Source organism: Myotis nattereri (genome assembly GCF_964212035.1).
Source record: "Myotis nattereri genome assembly, chromosome: X".
NCBI lineage: Eukaryota > Metazoa > Chordata > Mammalia > Chiroptera > Vespertilionidae > Myotis > Myotis nattereri.
Genome location: NC_138078.1, coordinates 92,590,479 through 92,612,614, shown reverse-complemented (window position 1 = coordinate 92,612,614; position 22,136 = coordinate 92,590,479). Strand labels below are relative to the sequence as shown.

The window sequence follows — 22,136 nt, the reverse complement described above, 5'->3', positions numbered from 1 at the left end:
TTGCAAGGATATGGAGTAAAGGGAACCATTGTGCACTGTTGGTGGGAATGCACATGGTGCAGCTACTGTATAAAGCCATATGACATTACCTCAAAAAAATAAAAAAATGGGTCCTGACTGATGTGGCTCAGTTGGTTGGGCATTGTCCTGTGGACTAAGAGGTTGCCAGTTCTATTCCAGGTCAGGCACATGCCCGAGTTACAGGCACTGAGGGAGGGGGGGAGGGGTGTGTGGGAGGCAGCCAATATATGTTTCACTCTCACATTGATGTTTCTCTCTCTCTCTAAAAAATTCAATAAACTATTTTTAAAAATTAAAAATGGAACTACCTTATGACCCAGTGATTCCACTTCTGGGAATTTATCCAAATAAACCTGAAACATTAATTCAAAAGACTATGTGCACCCTTATGATCATAGTAGCATTATTTACAATAACAAAGATTTGGGAGCAGCCCAAGTGTCCATTAGTATATGAGTAGATAAGAAAGCTGTGGTACATCTACATAATGGAATACTACTCAGCTGTAAAAAAGAAGAAAATCTTATCTACCCTTTGCTATAGCATGGATTGAACTGGAGAGTATTATGCTAAGTGAAATAAGCTAGTCCGATAAAGACAAGTATCATATGATTTCATCGTATGTAGAATCTAATGAACAAAATGAAGTAACAAGCAAAATAGAACCAAAGTCATAGATAGAAAGCTGGCTGTCAGATGGGGGAGGGGTGGAGGGCTGGGTTGGGGGATGGAAGGATTGAGCAAAAAAGAAAAAAAGAGAGAAAAAACTCATGGACATGGGCAACAGTGTGGTGACTGCCAGGGTAGGGGAGGTGGAGGAAGGTATAGGGGGTTGATAAATGGTGATGGAAGAAGACTTGACTTGAGGTGGTGAACACATGATACTGTGTACAGATGATGTATTGTGCAATTGCACCTGAATCCTGTATAATTTTTTAAACCAGTGTCACCCCAATAAATTTAATAAAAAGGAAAAAAAATAAATAGACAATTTTCTCCAGCTGGAGAAGTAGAAATTAAAGGAATTCTAAGTGTTAGAGAGATTTGAAATAAGGGCTGTTCACTCTTGCTGGGATTGAGGGGACCACATGTAGTTGCTGAGAGCAGTCCCTGGCTGACAGCTAGTAAGAAAACCTGGATCTTGGTCATATATCCCCACAGAATTGAATCCTGCCAATAACAAAAATGCGCTTGGAAGCAATTCCCTGGTTTTACCACCAGATGAGGACACAAAAAGCCAACACCTTGATTTTCTGAGCAGAGAACCCAGGCATTCTGTTCCTAATTTCTGTTTGATAGAAACTGAGATAATAATTTTTTGTATATGCCTCTAAGTTTGTGGTAATTTGTTACATAGCAATAGAAAACAAATACAGATTTTACTTTATTTACTGATATGGAAATATATTGTTAGGTTAAAAAAAGAAAGCAGCCCTAACCGGGTTGGCTCAGTGGATAGAGCATTTGCCTGCGGACTCAAGGGTCCCAGGTTCGATTTCGGTCAAGGGCATGTACCTTGGTTGCGGACACAACCCTAGTGGGGAGTGGACAAGGGGCAGCTAGTTGATGTTTCTCTCTCATTTATGTTTCTAACTATCTCTCTCCCTTCCTCTCTGTAAAAAATCAATAAACTATATTTTAAAAAAAAGAAAAAAAAAAGAAAGCAAATCTCAAAAAAGTATATACAGGGTTGGGAAAGTAAGTTTACAGTTTTTCGTATGGAAAATAGTACAATAATTAATAAATAATAATACAAGAATAAACTTTGTGTTTAGTATATCCCAAACTGTAAACCTACTTTTGCTGGCCCCTGTATGGTTCAATTAAAATATATGCATATGTAAAGTATGTGTTATTTTTAGTAACATATTTTTACAGAGCACACATTTTTGTTATGTGTTTAAGATTTAAGAAAGACAGTAGAATCACCTTTATTTCTACTATAAAAGAGAGGTTTATCTTGAACCATGTTTATTAATATTATCAGGAAAACCTGAGTTTTACTAGCATTTGAATACAAAGTTTTCTTTAATAAAATCTTACTAAACTTAACAAAGGGTTGTTTTACATTTGCTGTTAGAATTTTTAAAGCAACAATAATTTTCCCACTAATCTTTTATGACCCATGTTATATTACAATGTTTCTAATGTCGTAAACTATTTGAAATAAAAAGACAATCTTTTATTTTAAAGCATTTGAAATAAAAAAGGACAAATAATCTTTTATGACCATGAAATTGTTACAAGTTTTAGCATTAGAAAATAAGTGTATTCATTAAAAAAAACTTAGTTGAGTAGTGAACAATAGTTTCTTTTACAGAGAAATAGAAAAAATGTAGTGACTTTAAAACGTTATTTTCTTTAAACTTTCATCTTGCTCTGAAGCATAATTTTGTACTATCCTTAAAGAAGAAATTCACATTTATTATGTAATTCTCCCCTGATTTAATAAAGTTTTCTTTTACATATGTATATGCATAGAAAATAATTTCCAATAATATACACCAAACTGGATGGATTGTTTTATTTTTTTTGAAAAACAACTCAATCATTAATATAAAAGGTATAAAAAGAACAGAGACTGAAATAAAAACAGAAGAAATCAAAATTACAGATCAATGATGGGTGTGTGAGTGTAAACAATTTTCAGGGCTTAGGAAAATAAATTGCTTGCTTGTACAGAAAACTTAAGGAAATGTATTTAGTTTGAAAATTTTCCCTTAAACTTAAAATTTTGTTCTTAAACAAAATTTAAGAACTCTGGTTAGAAGCTATGTAACATCCTAAATATTAAAGAGCAATTTTAAGTATTATTTCATCCTTAAGACCCAATCTTTAAGGACAATAAAGAAACTTAAAAATAAGAGTCTGAACTACACTAAGAATTAAAGAAAATAAATTAGCAAATTAATGATTTTTTAAACCCATCAAGGTGTTTCCCAAACGTTCCTGATCTTATAAGTTACCTGGGGTGCTTCTTAAATACAAACTCTCATGTGTTATCACAGATATATTATTAAAACCTCCTTAGGATGAACTTGTGTATCAAGGTGTTATTTATATATCTAGGATGTCACTCAAGAATAAGCAGATTTGGTAAATCCTGGGAGATTAGATTTACAAAAACAAAACAAAACAAAAACAAACAAACAAACAAAAAACCATCAACAAAACAAACCTAAAACCTAAAAACAAAACAAATTTTATTGTTCAAGTGAGGGAAGTGCAAAGGAGCCATGCACAAGAACCTTCATTGCATATATGCTTGTAATAGAAAAAAATAAGGGGGGGAAATCTAAATGTACATCAGTAAGAAAACAAAAGGTGAATGACAATACAATTGTACAATGGAATACTATACTTCTATAAAAATAAATCACCTACATTTATATACAGTAGTTCTTCATCATTTGCGGTTTCAATTACTCATGGTCAGCCAAGGTATGAAAATATTAAATGGAAAATTCCAGAAATAAACAATTCATAAGTTTTACATTTTAAGCCAAGGCTGTTAAATTGCGTTGTTTACCCATATCTTCAGAAAAAAAATCACTTCTGCTGTCGTGGTAAACAACCTGCTTCCCTATTTATAATGGTCTGGCCCTCTAGCAACTTCAGCACGAAATTATAGCTAATTTGCCTACAAACGTCAGGTGATCATAATAATCTGGACACTCAGTGTATATATAAATAATACTAGTATGAATTACTTGGGGATTGATCAAATAGGTTATGATAATTTAAACACTCTTGAAACATTAAAAACAAGTGGAGTCCTTAAACTGTTACTAACCTGAAAATACTTTTAAACAAATAAAAAAGCATGTAGCAGCCCTAACCGGTTTGGTTCAGTGGATAGAGCGTCGGCCTGTGGATTGAAAGGTCTCAGGTTCAATTCTGGTCAAGGGCATGTACCTTGGTTGAGGCACATCCCCAGTGGGAGGTGTGTAGGAGGTGGCTAATGGATGTTTCTCTCTCATTGATGTTTCTAGCTCTCTATAAAAAATCAATAAAATATATTTTTAAAAAAGCATGTAGCAGAATAGTTCATGGTATATTGTTCCACTAAATAAGATATGTAAATAAATTATATGAGTATAATAGTGAGTACTGAACATTTAGTAAGACTATACACTAAAATATTTATCTTTAGACATTACAAATTATATGTATTTTTAAAATCTTATATAAGAAACCCAAAGATAAAAATAGGCTAATATTTAAGAAAATGTTATATAGAATGAGGAAGTTGAGGAAAGGTGGAAGAAGGCAAAGGGGGCCCTGGCTGCATGGTTCAGTAGTTAGAGCGTCGGTCTGGTTCCTGGGTTGCAGGTTCTATTCCTGGCCCTAGGGCTGAGTGGGGGAGGCGACCAATCGATGTGTCTCTCTCACATCAATGTTTCTTCTCTCACACCCTCTCTCAATCCCTTCCACTCTCTCTAAAAAATCAATAGAAAAAAATATCCTTGGGTGAGGATTAAAAAAAAGAAAGGGAGATAAAGGGAGAAAGGCAAAGGGAGATAAATGTGGACAAAACTGGGCGAAGGGTGCACAATGCAGTATGCAGATGATGTCTTGTTGAGTTGTACACTTGAAACCTGTATGGTTTTGTTAACCAATGTTACCCCAGTAAACTCAATAAAAAAGACCAAATACTTCAGGGTTTAATAAAGTAGAATTCATTTTTTAAAGTTTTATATGAAATGAATTAAACTAAATATTTTTAAATGGCCAGTTAGTATTCAACTGAGGACATGTGAAGTACTTTGTGCTATTTTCAGAATCATTCTGTAACTTTGAAATGATTTCATAATAACTTTTTTTTTTGTAAAAAGACCACTTACATAACAATGGGAGATTTTCTGTTTTGTTTTTGAGGTTTCTTGTTTGTTTTTGCCTGGGATATGGATTTCCAACCCTACCCAATATTAAGAATTGCATAAGGTGAAAGATTTATAGGATCTGAAAAGGAACTCTCATTTACTGCTACAGGAATGTAAACTGGTATAGCCACTATGGAAAGTAGTATAGAGGCTCCTCCAAAAATTAAAAATTAGAGTTACTGTATGACCCAGCAACTTCTCTTCCAGGTATCTACCTGAAAATCTTGAAAACATTTGTTCGCAAAGATATATGCATCCCTATATTCATTACAGCATTATTCACAGTGGCCAAGACATGGAAACAAAGTGTCCTTAGCTAAATGTCTGGATAAAGAAGATGTGGTACATATATACAATGGAATACTACTCAGCCATAAGAAAAGATGAAATAACTGTCATTTGCTACAGCACAGATGGATCTTGAGAATATCATGCTAAGTGAAACAAGTCAGACAGAAAAAGTAAAGAACCATATGATTTCACTCATATGTGGTATATAAAACTGAAAGTAACAAATGAACAAGCCTGAAAGACAAACAAATCTCATAGACACAGATAACAGTATGGTGGTTATCAGAGGGAAAGGGATGGGGAATAATAAAGGGTATTGGGGGCCAAATATATGGTGATGAAAGAAGATTTGACTTTGGGTGGTGGGCACACAATGCAATATATAGGTGATATATCATAGAATTGTATACTTGAAACCTATATAATTTTATTAACCAATGAATTTAATTTTTAAAAAATAACTGCATAAGGAACTTAAATGTAGATTCTCAGATATGACTCCAATTTACTGAACTAGAATCTTCAGAGTCTGGAAATATTAATGTTAAGAGTCTGTTTGATGTGGCAAGTTTAGAAAATATTGCCTGATAACCTTGACAACAAATTTTTAAAAATAAATGAAATAAGACAAAAAGAAAAAAAAATAAAATAAAAACTACAATAAACAAGGTAATAGTGTTCGTGAACACATGGAAAAACAGGAATGCTCATTCATTATAGAATCAAATTGGAACAATATTTTTCAAGACCAATTTCTATGACAATTAAAAGCATCCAAACTATACGCATAGCCTATGGACACAGACAACAGTGTGGTGATGGCCAGAGGGAGAGGGGTAGGGGCTGGGTGGAGATGGGTAAATGAGGAGGAGGAAATGGGGGACATCTGTAATAGTATCAACAATAAGAAAATAAAGACATCCATAGTAATATACAGCAATGACAGTTCTAGGAATTTAATACTCTCATATTATTATTTTAAAAAACCATGTACAAAGAGTTTTGATTAACACTGTCTCTCATAGATAAAACTACAAACATCCCAAAGTTCATAAATATGGGAATCGATGTGTGTGTGTGTGTGTGTTGTTTTTATTTTAAAGGAAAATATTTGGACTGATTTAGAGTAAAATCTGAATAGTATATTTCTTGAGGCAAGGATAAAAGCAAATATTTTCCTTCTACCTCTTCTGTATTTTCTCATTTTACTGAGGGATTTTTCTGGCACCTTGGGAGCTTGCTCAACCTAGGCAAAGGACAACTCAGAAGTGCCAGAGATTTTAGCATTCTCAGGGTAACATGCACTAATAAAGACCTGCATCTGTGGATAAACATTCTAGATTTGCAACGCTGATTGGGATAGTTCTGAGGAGCATTCTACCTGGTTCCTTAGACTTAAGCAAAATTGGGCCAGTTGTCTTTTGCCATGTCTGTCTCTGGTGTTATATTTCTAACAACTTTTTCATCCTAATATTATATACAAAATTATTTTTCCTATATATTATTTTCAATGGTTTTATGTCTTTTTATCTAATCATTTAATGTCTGTATGTAAGTGTATAACAAGAGTACAGCACTTTATTATTTTTTTCCAAATAGATAACCAATTATCCATCACCATTTCTTCAACAATATAACCTCTCCCCACTAATTCAAAATATTTCAATCAGATTACTAATATTTCTCTTTATTTGAGTTGGACAATTGGCTTTCTTTTCTGTTTCATTTTTTTCTATATTTAGTCTGGCATAATATTTTTAATATTGTAACTTTACAATACTTGTTAACTGTCAGTATAACTTTCCCAAATAATTGTTTGAAAGACCTCAGTGTTGCTCTAATTTAGAGGCCATGTTAGAGGCTTGTTGTAAAGTTGTACTAATGTAATTTAGAGGAGACCATAAGTTTGTCATAGGCTCTCAAGATCTGAAAATCCACCAGCAAGAATCTATTAGGAAAAAAAAAGACTCTAATTATTAGACACCTGCCTCATCTCATAGAAAGACCACACAGAGATCCTTCCTAAGAGGAACCACTAGCTTAGCTTTCTATTTCAAAGTCCTTAAAAGGGGAAGGGGTGCTGTCTGAAGGGTCTATATTTATAGAATGTTTCAGCAGCAGATACTGGTTGCCAAGATTTTACAACTTGAATCCTATTTTTCAACTTAAAATAATAGTATTGTCTAATTATAACAACTAAAAGATTAATGCATGCCAATGGAAACCAAAACAACCACCCCCTTTAACAATCAACAGAAAGGGAAACAATTAAGCTGAAAAAAATGTTAATGTTACTTCCTACCTGTTTTCCAGACTTCCTAGCCTCACCCCCCTTCCCTGCTCTGGTTTCAGTCTGGGACAAAACCAGTAAGTCCTGGTGAGTGGAGGGAAGAGAAGTTGGCTTTTCATAATATAGAAGAGAAAGAAACAATTCTTTAAAAGTTCCAGCAGAAATCAGGGAAAAGGGCAAATACAAACTATAAAATATTATGGCCCGATTGGTCTCAAAGATTGCTAAATAGAGGGAAATATAATAAGGCATGGGCAGTAGCCTGCGGTAAGGATGGGATGGTGAAAATGAGGAGAAAGGTGGCCCCGCCATTCTCCTGCCCCCACCCTCCTGCCGTACTGCAGGTATGATCCATAATTCCGGATCTGAGCTCACAGTGACGTAATTCTTACGAGACGTAATGCTGACGCGAGGGTTAGTTTCTCCTCCTACTTGCGGTGTGAGAGTCCTTTGTAGCTGTGTGTCTGCTCACTATTGCCTTCAAAGCGATCCTGTAGCCCAGGGAAGGAGGAAGTCCTAGAAGCTGTCTCCGATCCACTGCAGGTTGGTGGGCGCTGACTGGGGGAGGGGTGGCAAAGGGCAAAAACCAGATTGGGTCCTGGACTAGATTCTCTGTACCCCTCCCCCGATGCCCACCCGTTTGGTGCAAGAAATGGTTGATATAGGGAGGGGCCAAGAGTTGGAATTGTGTACCAGTTCGGATCTTCAGGAGATGGGTGATTGGGCGACATCTGGAAGGGAAGAATGAGAGAAGGGGTTATCGAGGAATGGGCCAGGCAACGGGAGGGGGGCATAACCATGAAATCAGGTTGGGGATGACGGGCTCCCCAACCGGTTTAGGCCTCCGTTACCGCCATCTCTTCACCCTTCGTCCATTTTTGGTGTCTGAAATGGTGGGCTGCGGGAACCGCGCGGGGATGGCGCTTACTGCAGAGAATATAGGGAAAGGTATTAGGCCTGGGAAATAGGTCCTTTTTGCAGAGGAGGCAGTCGAGTGGGCGGGTTTTTAACTGAGGGATCTCGGCAGAGAGTGCGAAACTGTTTCAGGTCTTTGCGGGTCGGTGTAATCGTGGTCGCTGAGTGTGCATCCTAGGGCAGGCATGACAAAGCGCTGAGACTGAAGCGGGTCCAGGTTTGCATGCCCTCGTTATTCTCCCTTCGTCCATCTTGATACATAAAATGATGGGCAGTGAAAGGCCACTGGGTCTCAGAAGGTCCTGGCTGATACCCAGACTGAAATTCTTTATGAATAAACCACGTCGCCGTGCAGTAATCTCTTCTGACTACCCCGCCCCGAAAAGTTATCCATTTGTGTTCAAGAAATGGTAATTAGGTGACGGGAGGGACAAGACAGTCGGGTAAGGGACCTAAAGAATAGGTAGCACTGGTTTGGAAATAATCATTGATTACAATGCCTATTTCTGGAAGGCGTGTTAGGGCATCACTAGAGGGGAAAAGAAGCCGTGAGACCGAATGAAGGAGAAAAAGATGGTGGCAATGCTTGACTAATAAGCAATGAAGCTGTCCTTTAATCAAATGATCAGTCCTGGCCATTGTATTTCTGTCTGCAGGTCTCTAGGTCCTTTGGTGCAGCCGATATCAAGGCTAAGAGAGGAAACCTGCTTCTGATCTCTGAAGGTAGGGGAGTGCCTGGGATCCTAAAATGTAGAGGTATCAGGGATTAGAACAGAAACTGGGGGACTCAGTCTTCTGTGCCCGAATTAAGAGCAGGAGAAACTTGTGTAAGTCTTTAGAAACTGGGTCTGTGGCTGGTGAGGGAAGAAGGAGGGGAAAACTCGGGCGCCCCTGGAAGGCTTATCAGGATTTCTGTTCTCTCAACCACTATCCCACCCACCACTTGTCCTGCGTTTTTGTGTGAGGACTGGCCTAGGGAAGGATTTTCAGGGAAGGTGGTGGGCTTTGGGGGTCAGGGCTGGGCCTGGGGCGACCCCTAGAGGGCGCGCCAAGTCTCTCAGATGGGGAAACCTTTGCCTACACAGGGTTCTGAATCAGATTGTTACAATGCATTGAATCCTTGTTTTTTAATCTCCTAGAAAGAAGCAGAAAAACAACAACCTCAACATGGAAAATGTCCCCAAGGAATGCAAAGGAGGTGAGCAGGCTCCAGTGCAGAATGAAGAAGAAGCCCGCCCTTTGGGAGGTGGTGAAGTCCAGGAGCCTGGAGGAAATATTAGAGAGGCTTGGGCTCCACCTGCCCAGGATTTTAGAGAGGATATGCCAAATAGGCTTGTCAATAACATTGATATGATAGATGGAGATGCAGATGATATGGAACGGTTCATGGAGGAGATGAGAGAGCTAAGGAGGAAAATTAGAGAGCTTCAGCTGAGGTACAGTCTGCGCATTCTTATAGGAGATCCCCCTCACCATGACCATCATGATGAGTTTTGCCTTATGCCCTGAATGCTGAGGTTAAGAATAATAAACCCCCTACTTCCCACACTTGCATTTTTTGATGTACCCATTATGGTGAATCTTTGGTGTTTTTTATTTTTCTGATTGGAGATTTCATTTTGATGTAGTCTGTAACTTTTTCTGTCAGCAGGGGAGTTTCATTAACTTGCATGGAAAAATGGTTAATAAATATCACAAAGTTAATAAAGCAGTTTAAAAAGCAGTTTATAGATATACTATCTCATTTAAAAGCATGCATATTACATATATATCAGAGTGTGTTTTTTATTTTCTTGTTTTTCTCTTTTTTTTCAAAATAAATACACATGTATTATATGTATCAGAAAACAAGTAAGAAGCAAAGAACTTGTCAATCATCTTATGAAGGGGATGCATACAATTAAATACTTGAGACACAATTTAAAGACATTGATCTTTTTTAATACATATATTTTATTGATTCTTTACAGAGGGAAAAGGAGAGAGATAGAAACATCAATGAGAGAGAAACATTAATCAGCTGCCTCCTACACACCTCCTACTGGGGATGTGCCTGCAACCAAGGTACATGCCCTTGACCAGAATTGAACCTGGGACCTTTCAGTCCACAGGCTGACGCTCTATCCACTGAGCCAAACCGGTTAGGTCAAAGACATTAATCTTATATTACCTCTGTATCTCTTATTTAGAAGCACAAGCCTGGAAGGATGTCCTGTCTAATTAGCATATTATGTTTTTATTAAAGTCAGCCTATTTATGATGAAGATACAGCAATACATGCCTTACAGGGCTATTGTGGGAATCAGTAAGGTAATAAGTGAACTCTGGCTGGCTCTATCCACACATGCAAGGCCCTAAACCCTCTAGGTGCCATTCATATTTAGGGAAGAGCCCAAGGAGTATGCTTACCAGCAAATACAGTTGACTGCCAGGTGGGTAACACCTTTGTATACCTATGCTGCTGGATTATGCCATGACTGATTGGCACCCCTTCCCTATATAATGCTATGACTGCTATGTACTCCTTCCCCTTCTGCTCAGTTTTGTTTTCCTCCACTGGTCCCAACCACTGCTGATGTGCTGGAGTGCTAAAGGTGAAAAAGACCGATTAATTTCTCTGGAACCTTCAGTGGTCTGACTCCCCATTTTTGCCTTTCAGAAATGTGGAATATGCCCCCTTCCTGCTTTAAAGTAATAATCAGGCGCATACTTCCCCAGTGCTGCTTAGGAGTCCAAACAGCCCTTTATGGTTTATCTCAGACTTTTTTTCTCACCCTTGTTCCCTAGATAACTGAATGACACTAATGATAGTGTGCTCAGAATTGGACTATTCCTTTTATCTTTGGATGAATATGGCCCGGTTTTCTTGACTTGCCATTTCTTGTGCATACACTGCTGTAGGTTTGCTCTGAGAATATACAGGTGTTTTGAGGTCCCCAAGACTGTTCTGGTCCACACCACTCACACATCCCAGGAATTCACAGTAGTCTCTACTTACACTAGCTTACATGGACCCAGAGTAGTTTCCTTCTTCCTTTGCTTTGATTTTTGCTGAACCAAATAAACCTGTAATCACAAATCATTGGGAAACTGGCTGGGATTGGGGACCTGGTAGATGGACCATTGTTTTAGAACATATTCCACCACCCAGTCATCACTGCTCCTAAATTGATTGTGCCCTTCTATCAGTAACTATATTGTCTCCTTTGTCCTCATACTCTCAGTACCTAGCACATAGTCTGATAAGTTGTAGGGCACAATAGTTAATTATAGCTGAGTCAAGAGTCCTGCATTCTGGGACCAGGTTTCCTCTGATCATTTATGGGCAAGTAACATCTTTTCCCTATAGACTGTAGCTTGTAATTGAAAAAAGTATCACAACAGAGAAAGCATAGTACACCAATGTTAACACATGGACTTAGTATAATGTTACATACATATCAGTATTTATAAACATGTGCTATACAGACCACCTACAGAGAATCACCTGAGAAATTGGCTAAATATTCAGGAAACTAGGTTTTAATTCACTCCCACTGCATCCTACAAGTTCATCTTTGGACTTAGATAAATTAAAATGGAGACCCCAGCTTTAATTCAAGATATATATATTTTTTTAAGTGCCTTAATTAACCTATATACATCAGGCTTTATTTTCCCACTAGACTACCATGTTTAGAGACAACTGTCTTATATTTTACTGTTATCTTTAGTTCATAGGTTCTCAACCTTGGCTACAGGTTTCATTTATTTGAGATTTTAAAGTGCAGCTCAGAACCTACTCCCAACAAATTGAATCAGACTCATGAGAAGTGAGACCTAGGATTATCACAGTGTAAGTGCTCTCCCATTGATTCTGATGTACATGGAGAGTTGAGAATAATTGGGTATAATTTGTGATTAAAATATCTTTGGTTCATTTTATCTGCACTACATTTGGTTGACTGTGTGAGCCTAATCAAGTCATATCATTTATGTAGAATATATATTTGTTAAAGAATAAAAAAGGAGGAATTACACCCCCAAAACAACACATCAGAGCCTTTTAAGATGATATATGTCAGAATTCCTCCAGTTTGATAGCCTATCAAATACTTCAGAATCACATGTGGAGCTTGATTAAAATACAGAATCCCAAGAACCACTCTTTGGTAATTGTGCCCAGGTAACTGCATTAGTAACAACCTCCCAGGTTATTCTGCTGCTCACTAGAGTTTGAGAATTACCCTTGCATACATTTTTATCTCAAGTATATTAAGGACAAACCAATTAAATACAGACAGTCCTCGGGTTACGTCGGACTCAACGTACATCGTTTCGTGGTTATGTCATCATCTCCCATTTATTTATAAAAAAAAGTTCCATCATTTCAATATATGTACATATATGCTTTATGTTTTTTTATTATTTATTTACCACAAGTAAAGGTCAGGAATTGCTATTTTTTTTAAAATTTTTTTACTGTTTCACTTCATTACTGCTGTGTATGTGCTCCATGTGAGTGATGTAGGTGCTTTGTAGGTGGGTTCTGACTTACGGCAAAAATAGTGTTACGTTGCGTCATAGGAATGGATCTCCAATGTAACCAGAGGACCTACTGTACTCTGAATTCTTTCTATGACATGTTACTTGCCTCCATTTCATTTAAGTCCCTTTCTGGTGATTCCTCTTTTTCTTTCCTTTGGGAATTTTTTTTTGTCTCCCATTTTTTGCTGTAACATTTTAATTATTTCTGTGTCATAGATCCAACTGCTTTGCTACCCAGGTTCTTTTGGGGGTGGTGCTAGTGGTGCGATCTCTCAGGTCTCCTGGGCTTGGTGATCTAGCAGAGTTCCCTACTTGAGCTATTTGGGTTCTCTTGATGGAGTTAAATCTTGAATGTTAGTTTCTTATTCATGGATAAAGTCTCATCATGGATTGGCAATATGACCCAACCCTGGCTTCATTGTGCAAGCTGCTTTGGATGTGATCACGGTTCCGGCTCTTGTGGAAAAGGTTGTCTGAGGTCTCAGCGGTATGTGCTCATTGTGAGTTCCCAGAGTCCCGGCCTGGGAGAAAGGAGTCTCAGGGCCTGAGGCACAGGTACTGTGACTTTGGTTGGTGTGGTGTAACTCTTGCTGGATTAGTGTCACTCTGTACCTCACTACGAGAGGCCTAGAACCTGTGACAGTGGGGGGCAGATGTCTCATAGTCTGTGGTTGAGGCAGAGGGACTTTGGCCAAAGTGATTCCCTCTCTGAATCATGAGGGAATTCAGAATCCTAAAGCTGGGGATGTGGGAATCTTGGAGTCTGTGGCTGAAACAATGTGACCTTGTCCAGGGAGGCAAGTCCTCAGTAACTCACCAAGCTGTCCAGAGGTAGGTAGCCGGGAGGGGGATGTCCTGGATCCTACTGAGGGAGCCATACGACCTTGGATGCAGAGGCACACATGCAGTGACAGCTCACAGAGGGGCCCAGGAGCCGTCTGCAAGGGGTGTGTGCTCGTGGGGCCCACACACTGAATTGGAGCGATTGTGGTGTGCCACCAGCTCCGTGGAGGGAGAAGCCCCAGTTTCTGCTTTGAGGGATGTGCACCCTTGGTTGGATATGTGCACTCAGTGCCTGCTTACAGAGGTACCCAGGAGCTGTCTGCTGGGGCAGTGGGCTCAGGGGGCCCATGTGCTGGAGTGGTGCTACCGTGGGGACTGGATGCCAGCAGCCAGGGTTGTGCCTTGCGGCGGCTCAGAGAAGCACCCCGGGAGTCACCTGCTGGGCAGCGGCCTCAGGGGGCCAGTGTGCGATCAGTAGAACAAGATTGCTAAATACATTTTTAAAAATTTTATTTTATTGTTTAAATAATTACAAATAGTAGAGCATATGTCTCAATTTTTCCCCAATGACCTTCCCCAGGCCTCCCCAACCCCCCAGAATATGCCCTCACTCCCCCCCCCCCAGTTCTTGTGTCCATTGGTTATGCTTATATGCATGTATACAAGTCCTTCAGTTGATCTCTCTCCCCCCCCCCCCCCCCCCGCCCAGCCTTCCCACTATAATTTGACAGTCTGTTCGATGCTTTTCTGCCTCTGTATCTATCTTTTTGTTCCTCAGGTTATAATGTTCTTTATTATCCACAAATGAGTGAGATCATGTGGTATTTGTCTTTCACTGCCTGGCTTATTTCACTTAGCATAATGCTCTCCAGTTCCATCCATGCTGTTGCAAATGGTAAGAATTCCTTCTCTTTTATAGCAGCATAGAATTCCATTGTGTAGATGTACCATAGTTTTCTAATCCACTCATCTGCTGATGGGCATTTAGGCTGTTTCCACATCTTACCTATTGTAAATTGTGCTACTATGAACATAGGGGTGCATATATCTTTTCTGATTGGTGTTTCTGTTTTTTGGGGATATATTCCTAGAAGTGGTATTACTGGGTTAAATAGCAGTTCCATTTTTAAATTTTTGAGGAAATGCCATACTGTTTTCCAAAATGGCTGCACCAGTCTGTATTCCCAACAACAGTGAAGGAGGGTTCCTTTTCCTCCGAATCCTCTCCAGCATTTGTCGTTGGTTGATTTTTGATGATACCCATTCTGACAGGAGTGAGGTGGTACCTCATTGTTGTTTTGATTTGCTTCTACCAGATGATTAGTGACTTTGAGCATGTTTTCATGTGTCTCTTGGTTTTCTGAATGTCCTCTTTTGAAAAGTGTCTATTTAGGTCCTTTGCCCATTTTTTGATTGGATTGCTTATCTTCCTTTTGTTAAATTGTATGAGTTCCCTATAAATGTTGGAGATTAAACCCTTATCAGAGATAACATTGGCAAATATGTTCTCCCATGCAGTGGGTTTTCTTGTTGTTTTGTTGATGGTTTCTTTTGTTGTGCAGAAGCTTTTTATTTTGATATAGTCCCATTTGTTTATTTTCTCCTTAGTCTCTCTTGCCCTAGGATCTGTGTCTGTAAAGATATTGCTGTAACATATGTCTGCAATTTTGCTGCCTATGGAGTCCTGTAGGATTTTTATGGTTTCCCGTCTTACATTCAAGTCCTTTAGCCATTTTGAGTTTGTTTTTGTGTATGGTGTAAACTGGTGATCTAGTTTCATATTTTTGCATGTATCTGACCAAATTTCCCAGCACCATTCATTAAAGAGGCTGTTTTGACTCCATTGTATGCTCTTGCCTCCTTTGTCAAATATTAATTGAGTATAATGGCTTGGGTCAATTTCTTGGTCCTCTATTCTGTTCCATTGGTCTATATGTCTGTTCTTATGCCAGTACCAGGCGGTTTTGAGAACCGTGGCTTGGTAATATAATTTGATGTCTGGTATTGTGATCCCTCCAACTTTGTTCTTCTTCTCTCAGGACAGCCATGGCTATTTGTGGTCTTCTTTTATTCCAGATGAATTTTTGGAGAGTTTTTTCTAGATCTTTGAAATATGCCATTGATAATTTTAGGTTAATACCTATTAAAATTCTTTAATACGTATTGCATTGAATCTATAGATTGCTTTAGGTAGTGTGGATATTTTAATGATGTTGATTCTACCAATTTATGAACATGGTATGTTCTTCCATTTGTTTATGTCTTCCTCTCTCTTTTTTTAATGTTCTGTAGTTTTCCAAGTACACATCTTTTACATCCTTGGTTAAGTTTATTTCTAGGTATCTTAATTTTTTTGGTGCAATAGTAAATGGGGTTGTTTTTTTCATTTCTCTGTGAGTTCATCATTGGTGTATAAAAAAGCCATAGATTTCTTGGTGCTAATTTTTTTATCCTGTCACATTGCCAAATTCATTTGTTAGGTTTAGTAGAAAGGGAAATGGAGAGGGATAGAAAGTTTGAAACATTGATGAGAGGAACAGTGATCAGCTGCCTCCTGCACTCTCCCTACTGGGGATGTGCAAGCAACCAAGGTACATGCCCTTGACCAGAATCGAACCTAGGACCCTTCAGTCTGCAGGCGGACACTCTATCCACTGAGCCAAACCGGTTAGGGTGAGGTCTCGTAGTTTTTTGATGGAGTCTTTGGGGTTTTCTATGTATAGTATCATGTCATCTGCAAATAAGGACCCTTTTACTTCTTTTGCAATTTGGATGCCTTTTATTTCTTCTTCTTGTCTGATCACTATGGCTAGTATTTCTAGTACTGTGTCAAACAGGAGTGGTGAAAGTGGGCATCCTTGTCTTGTTCCTGCTCTTAGGGGAAATGGATTTAGTTTTTGCCCATTTAGTATGATATTGGCTGTAGGTTTATCATATTGGGCTTTTGTTATGTTGAGATATGATCCCTCTATTTCCACTTTTCTGAGAGTATTTTTTATCAAGAAAGGGTGTTGGATTTTGTCAAATGCTTTTTCTGCATTAATTGATATGATTATTGCTTTCTGTCCTTCAGTTTGTTTATGTGATGTATCACAATTTTTGATTTGTGGATATTGTACCATCCTTGCATCCCTGGAATAAATCCCATTTGGTCATGGTGTATGATTTTTCTAATGTAATGCTGAATTCGATTTGCTAGAATTTTGTTGAGGATTTTAGCATCTATGTTCATCAAGGATATTGGCCTGTAGTTCTCTTTTTTTGTGTGTGTGGTGTCTTTATCTGGTTTTGGGATTAGGGCAATGCTGGCTTCATAGAAAGTCCTTGGAAGTGTGCCTTCCTCTTGGATATTTTTGGAATAGTCTGAGGAGGATAGGTTTTAGTTCTTCTTTGAATGCTTGGTAAAACTCCCCTGTAAAGTTGTCCAGACTAGGGCTTTTGTTTGCTGGAAGATTTTTGATCGCTGTTTCAATTTCTTTGGTAGTTATCGGCCTACTCAGTTTTTTGTGTTTTTTTTTTTATTATTATTCTTGGTTGAGTTTTGGGAGCTTGTATTTTTCTAAGAATATGTCCATTTTGTCTAGGTTGTCCTTTTTTTGGGAATAGAGTTGTTCATTGTATTTTTTTCATAATCGTTTGTATTTCTGTGGGATCGGTTGTTATTTCACCTCTTTCATTTCCGCTTTTGTTTATTTGGGTCCTCTCTCTTTGCTTCTTGGTGAGTCTGGCTAGAGGTTCATTAATCTTGTTTATCCTTTCAAATAACCAGCTCTTGGTTTTGTTCATCTTTTGTATTGTTGGGGTTTTTTTGTCTCTATTTCATTTATTGCCACTCTGATCTTTATTATTCCCTTCCTTCTGCTTACACTGGGCTTTTCTTGTTTCTCTCTTTCTAACTCTTTGGGTTTTAGTGTTAGATAATTTATTACCATTTTTTTGTTTGTTTTTTGATGTAGATCTGTAGAGCTATGAACTTCCCTGTCAAGACTGCTTTCACTGTGTCCTATAGATTTTGGATTGTTTTGTTTTCATTGTCATTTGTTGCCATGATGCCTTTTATTTCTTCTTTGATCTCTTTGGTAACCCAATAATAGTTTAATACCATGGTATTTAGCTTCCAGATGTTTGATTTTTTAATTGTTTTTATTGTAGTTGATTTCTAGTTTTATGCCAATATAATCTGAGAAGATGCTTGATATGATTTCTATCTTCTTGAATTTGAAGAGACTTTGCCTATGTCCCAATATATGGTCTATCTTTGAAAATGACCCATGTGCACTTTAGAAGAATGTATATTCTGTGGCTTTGGGGTGAAATGTTCTGAAGATGTCAATTAAGTCCATCTGATCTAGTGAGTCATTTAGGATTGATGTTTCTTTGCTGATTTTTTGTTTAGAGGATTTGTCCAGTGATAGCGGGGTATTGAAGTCCCCTACTATGACTGTATTGCTGTTAATCTCTTCATTGATATCCTCCAGAAGTTTTTTATGTATTTGGGTGCTCCTGTATTGGATGCATACATGTTTACCAGAGTTATATCTTCTTGTTGAATTGCTCCCTTTAGTATTACGAAGTGGCCTTTCTTATCTCTTGTTATGGCCTTCATGTTGAGGTCTAATTTGTCAGATATAAATGTTGCTACCCCAGCTTTCTTTTCATTTCCATTCACCTGTAAAACCTTTTTCCACCCCTTCCCCATCAGTCTTTGTGAGCCCTTTGTTCTGAGGTGGGTTTCCTGTAGACAGCAGATATATGGTTCATGTTTTCTTATCCACTCACCTACCCTATGTCTTTTAACTGGGGGATTTATTCCACTTACATTTCAAGTTATTATTGATAGGTACTTGTTTGTTGCCATTTTTATTCTTTTGCCTGTGTTCCTTCTTTCCTTCCTATTTCTTCTTTTTACAACAGACTCTTTAGCATTTCTTGCATTGCTGGTTTGGTGGTTATAAACTCCCTTAGTCTTTTTTGTCTGTGAAGCTCCTGATTTCACTCTCAATTTTGATTGATAGCCTTGCTGGGTATAGTATTCTTAGATTCAGACCCTTGCTTTCCATGATTTTGTATATTTCATTCCATTCCCTTCTGGCCTGATGTGTTTCTGTTGAGTAATCAGTCAATAGTCTGATGGGAGATCTTTTGTAGGTAACTTTCTGTCTCTCTCTGGCAGCCTTTAAAATGCTTACTTTGTCGTTGGTGTTTGCTTATTTAATTATAATGTGCCTTGGTGTTGGTCTTTTGGGGTTCAGTTTGTTTGGGACTCTGTGAGCTTCTTGGACTTGTGTGAGTTTTTTTCTTCCAGATATCAGGGAAGTTTTCTGTCAATATTTCTTCAAGCAGGTTTTCTATTCCTGCTCAGTTTTCTCTCCTTCTAGTACTGCTGTTATGCAGATTTTGTTTTGTTTCATGTTGTCCCAAAGTTCCCTTAGGCTCTCCTCCTGTTTTTTAAATTTTGTTTTCTAGATGCTGCTCTGCTTGGGTATTTTTTCCCATCTTGTCTTCTAGCTCACTGATGTGGCCCTCCACTTCTTCTAGTCTACTATTGATGCTTTCTATTGCATTCTTTATTGTAGTGATGTCATTTTTCATTTCCTCTTGGTTCTTACACATATTGTTGAATTTGTCTTCCAACCTTTTCAGAGTCCTTATGACCATTGCTCTGAATTCTTTCTCTGACATATTGGTTGCCTCCATTTTGTTTACTTTCTTTTCTGGTGTTTCCTCCTTTTCTCTTGTATGGAGGCTATTTCTTTGTCCTTCCATGATTGCTCCTCTCAGGGTGTCTGGTTCTGTAGTTCTCTCTCTCCTGCGTTGACTTTCTCCTTTCCATCCATGGATTGCATCACCAGCTGTGTTTAATTTGCCACTTCCAAGTGGGTGTTGTTTGATTCAGCTGTTCCTTCTACCTGCTCTTTGAGATGGCACAGGGCCCATCCACATAATTGGTGCCACTTTGTATCCCCCTGGACAGACTCTTTAGGCACCCATGGTCAGTTGGGGATTCTGGAGTCCTGGTGTTCGTGGGTTCGCAGCTGAGGCAGCTGGTTCCTGGGTGTTGTGGTTGTAGGGTCCCGGGAGGTATCCGAGGTCTCCCCAGTTGAAGGTACAGCTGGGCTTCCAATCACAGCCAGTTTCCCCTTCAAGATGGCATGGTCTCTGCAGCAGAGCTGACCACTCAGTGAGAGATTTCAGCAGCAGTAGAGGCTGCCCGGCCAGGGGAGCCTGGTCTGCCAGTCCCCAACAGTTTTGTGGAATATAGCTGTCCCTCTCTCACAAATACAGACACTCTCCACACGTCCATGCACTCTCTTTTTGTTCTCTCACTCACGCACTATCTTGCAGCCTGCCATCCTGTTGGCAGCCATCTTAGATCTCTTAAGTATTTTTTTTTGTCATTTAGAGACAGTCATTGTTTTACTCTGATGCATTTGAAAAAATGTTGCATCTTCTGACTTCTAAAATATGAATTTTTGAGAATAAATTTTCTAATCATACCTTTGAATTGGATGAAAATTTATAAAACTCCAAGGAATAACTGGATTCATAGACATACTGGCAAATAATAAGGATAAATAAGAATCAATTACAGATTGAATAAACTAAAGATAATTATATTATGATTTTTTTCAAAGTATGGTTGATTTTGAAAAATGTGTTTGTTTTCTTAGAGAAATTTGGTAAATTGTACCTTGCTAAGCAATAGTAAAGCATTTATATTTTCTCCTTACTTTATCCCTCTAGAATTTAAGCACTCTTAATGAGTGAGTATTATTATTTTAATGTCACTATGTTTGTTTGCATAAATCCAATAGGAATCTGTTTTTTTCATAATAGGACACATAAAGCCAGTTTCCAATTGTTGTTTTATTAAGAAGGACTGACTGAAATGTCATATTTGAGAAAGACCTGCCTAGACTTTGGATGTCAGTAAAGAAGCCTACAGAAGCCTGTTGGAAAAATGTCATGGTACCTTGCTTATTCATATGCTTCATGGCAATCTTTCCAGGTAAGGATTGAAGGTTGCTTTCCTGGGAGTTGGCAAGGAAAGAATCTCAAGACATTTTGGAGATCTCAAGAACTTGAGGAATTTACCCAAACCTATAGGCATTGCAGGCAAAGCCTGATGGCAACTCTGTGGCTTGAGTTCTTTTCTCTGAGAGAACAAAGCAGATTTTAAAAGCCTATATGATCAATTGCTATTCTTGTTTTGTTTATGCAAATAATCAGGCCAAATTGAAACTGTACTTAATATAGTAAATGAATTAGTCTTGACTTGGCTCTTTGACAAAAATGAGGGTGATTTTAGGAGAAAAATGTGTTCCAATAAATCTATAATATATAGTTATGAATATTAGACTCTAGTTCAGTTAATTGTCTGTAAATTTTTACTTTTCACTTATGAACTAGACCTGTGGTCGCCAAACCACAGTTTTCGAGCCACATGAGGCTCTTTGGCCCCTTCAGTGTGGCTCTTCCACAAAATACCACGTGCGGGCACACACGTACAGTGCTATTGAAACTTTGTGGCCCATGCGCAGAAATCGGTATTTTGTGGAAGAGCCAGTATTTTGTAGAAGAGCCACACTGAAGGGGCCAAAGAGCCGCATGTGGCTCACAAACCGCAGTTTGCCGACCACTGAACTAGACTATATCCTGAATTCTTTTCTGAAATAGTTTGGCTACAACCACCTAACTTTTATGGAAATGGAAGAAAAAATGACATGGGGGAATTGTAACAGTGGGAATTGTAACCCACCTCACTATTCTTTTGGGATTATTTCTGTAAATTCTGACTCTGACTAATATGTAGCTTGTAGATAAACAGCATCCTATCTAATAAAAGAGAAACATGGTAATTAGCCATTCCTCCACTACCCTTCCCATTGGCTAATCAGGGCGATATGCAAATTAACTGCCAGCCAAGATCACGGCCGGCAGCCATGCAGCTTGAAGCAAACATGAGGCTTGCTTGCTTCAGTGATGGAGGAATCCAACGTTCCCCGCCTGGCTTGCCGGCCTCTGAGCTTGCAGTTTGAAACATTGTTACAAATATAGAAGCTAAACAAAACCCCAGAAACCTGCTTTCAGCCAGCCGGGATCTCAGAGCTGGAGTTGATACAGTGTTTTGATTATAGTACCCAAACAAACCATATACCTGCTTTCAGCAGCAGAGGCCTCAGAGCTGGAGCCAAGCCTCAGAGCTAAAGCTGGCCCAGAATTAAAAAAAAAAAAAAAAGGAGCGGTTGGGAGCTTCAGTCACCCGCCAGGCTGAAAACAGCCCTCAGCTCCTCACCCAGACTGTCCAGGAACCCCAGTGGGGACCCCCACCCTGAAGGGTGTGTGACCAGCTGCAAACAGCCATCATCCCCTCACCCAGGCTGGCCAGGCACCCCAGCGGGACCCCCACCCTGATCCAGGACATC

General features: G+C 38.7%; 2 protein-coding genes across 2 annotated transcripts in view; one reads left to right on the top strand and one right to left on the bottom strand.

The window, feature by feature from the left end:
* LOC308536219 (nuclear RNA export factor 2-like) overlaps positions 1 to 7,822 on the bottom strand; it is a 46,752-nt gene extending 38,930 nt beyond the window's left edge. Inside the window, exon 1 of the mRNA XM_081115317.1 lies at positions 7,498 to 7,822. The gene's annotated coding sequence lies outside the window, so the exon portion shown is untranslated. The remainder of the gene's footprint in view (positions 1 to 7,497) is intronic.
* An 81-nt stretch (positions 7,823 to 7,903) lies between these two features.
* Positions 7,904 to 10,123, top strand: BEX5 (brain expressed X-linked 5). The gene is made up of 3 exons (XM_081115327.1): positions 7,904 to 8,028; positions 9,057 to 9,123; positions 9,540 to 10,123. The coding sequence occupies exon 3, from the start codon at positions 9,568 to 9,570 to the stop codon at positions 9,907 to 9,909; it is 342 nt and encodes a 113-aa protein (XP_080971453.1). The 5' UTR covers positions 7,904 to 8,028; positions 9,057 to 9,123; positions 9,540 to 9,567; the 3' UTR covers positions 9,910 to 10,123.
* The last annotated feature ends 12,013 nt before the right edge of the window (positions 10,124 to 22,136 follow it).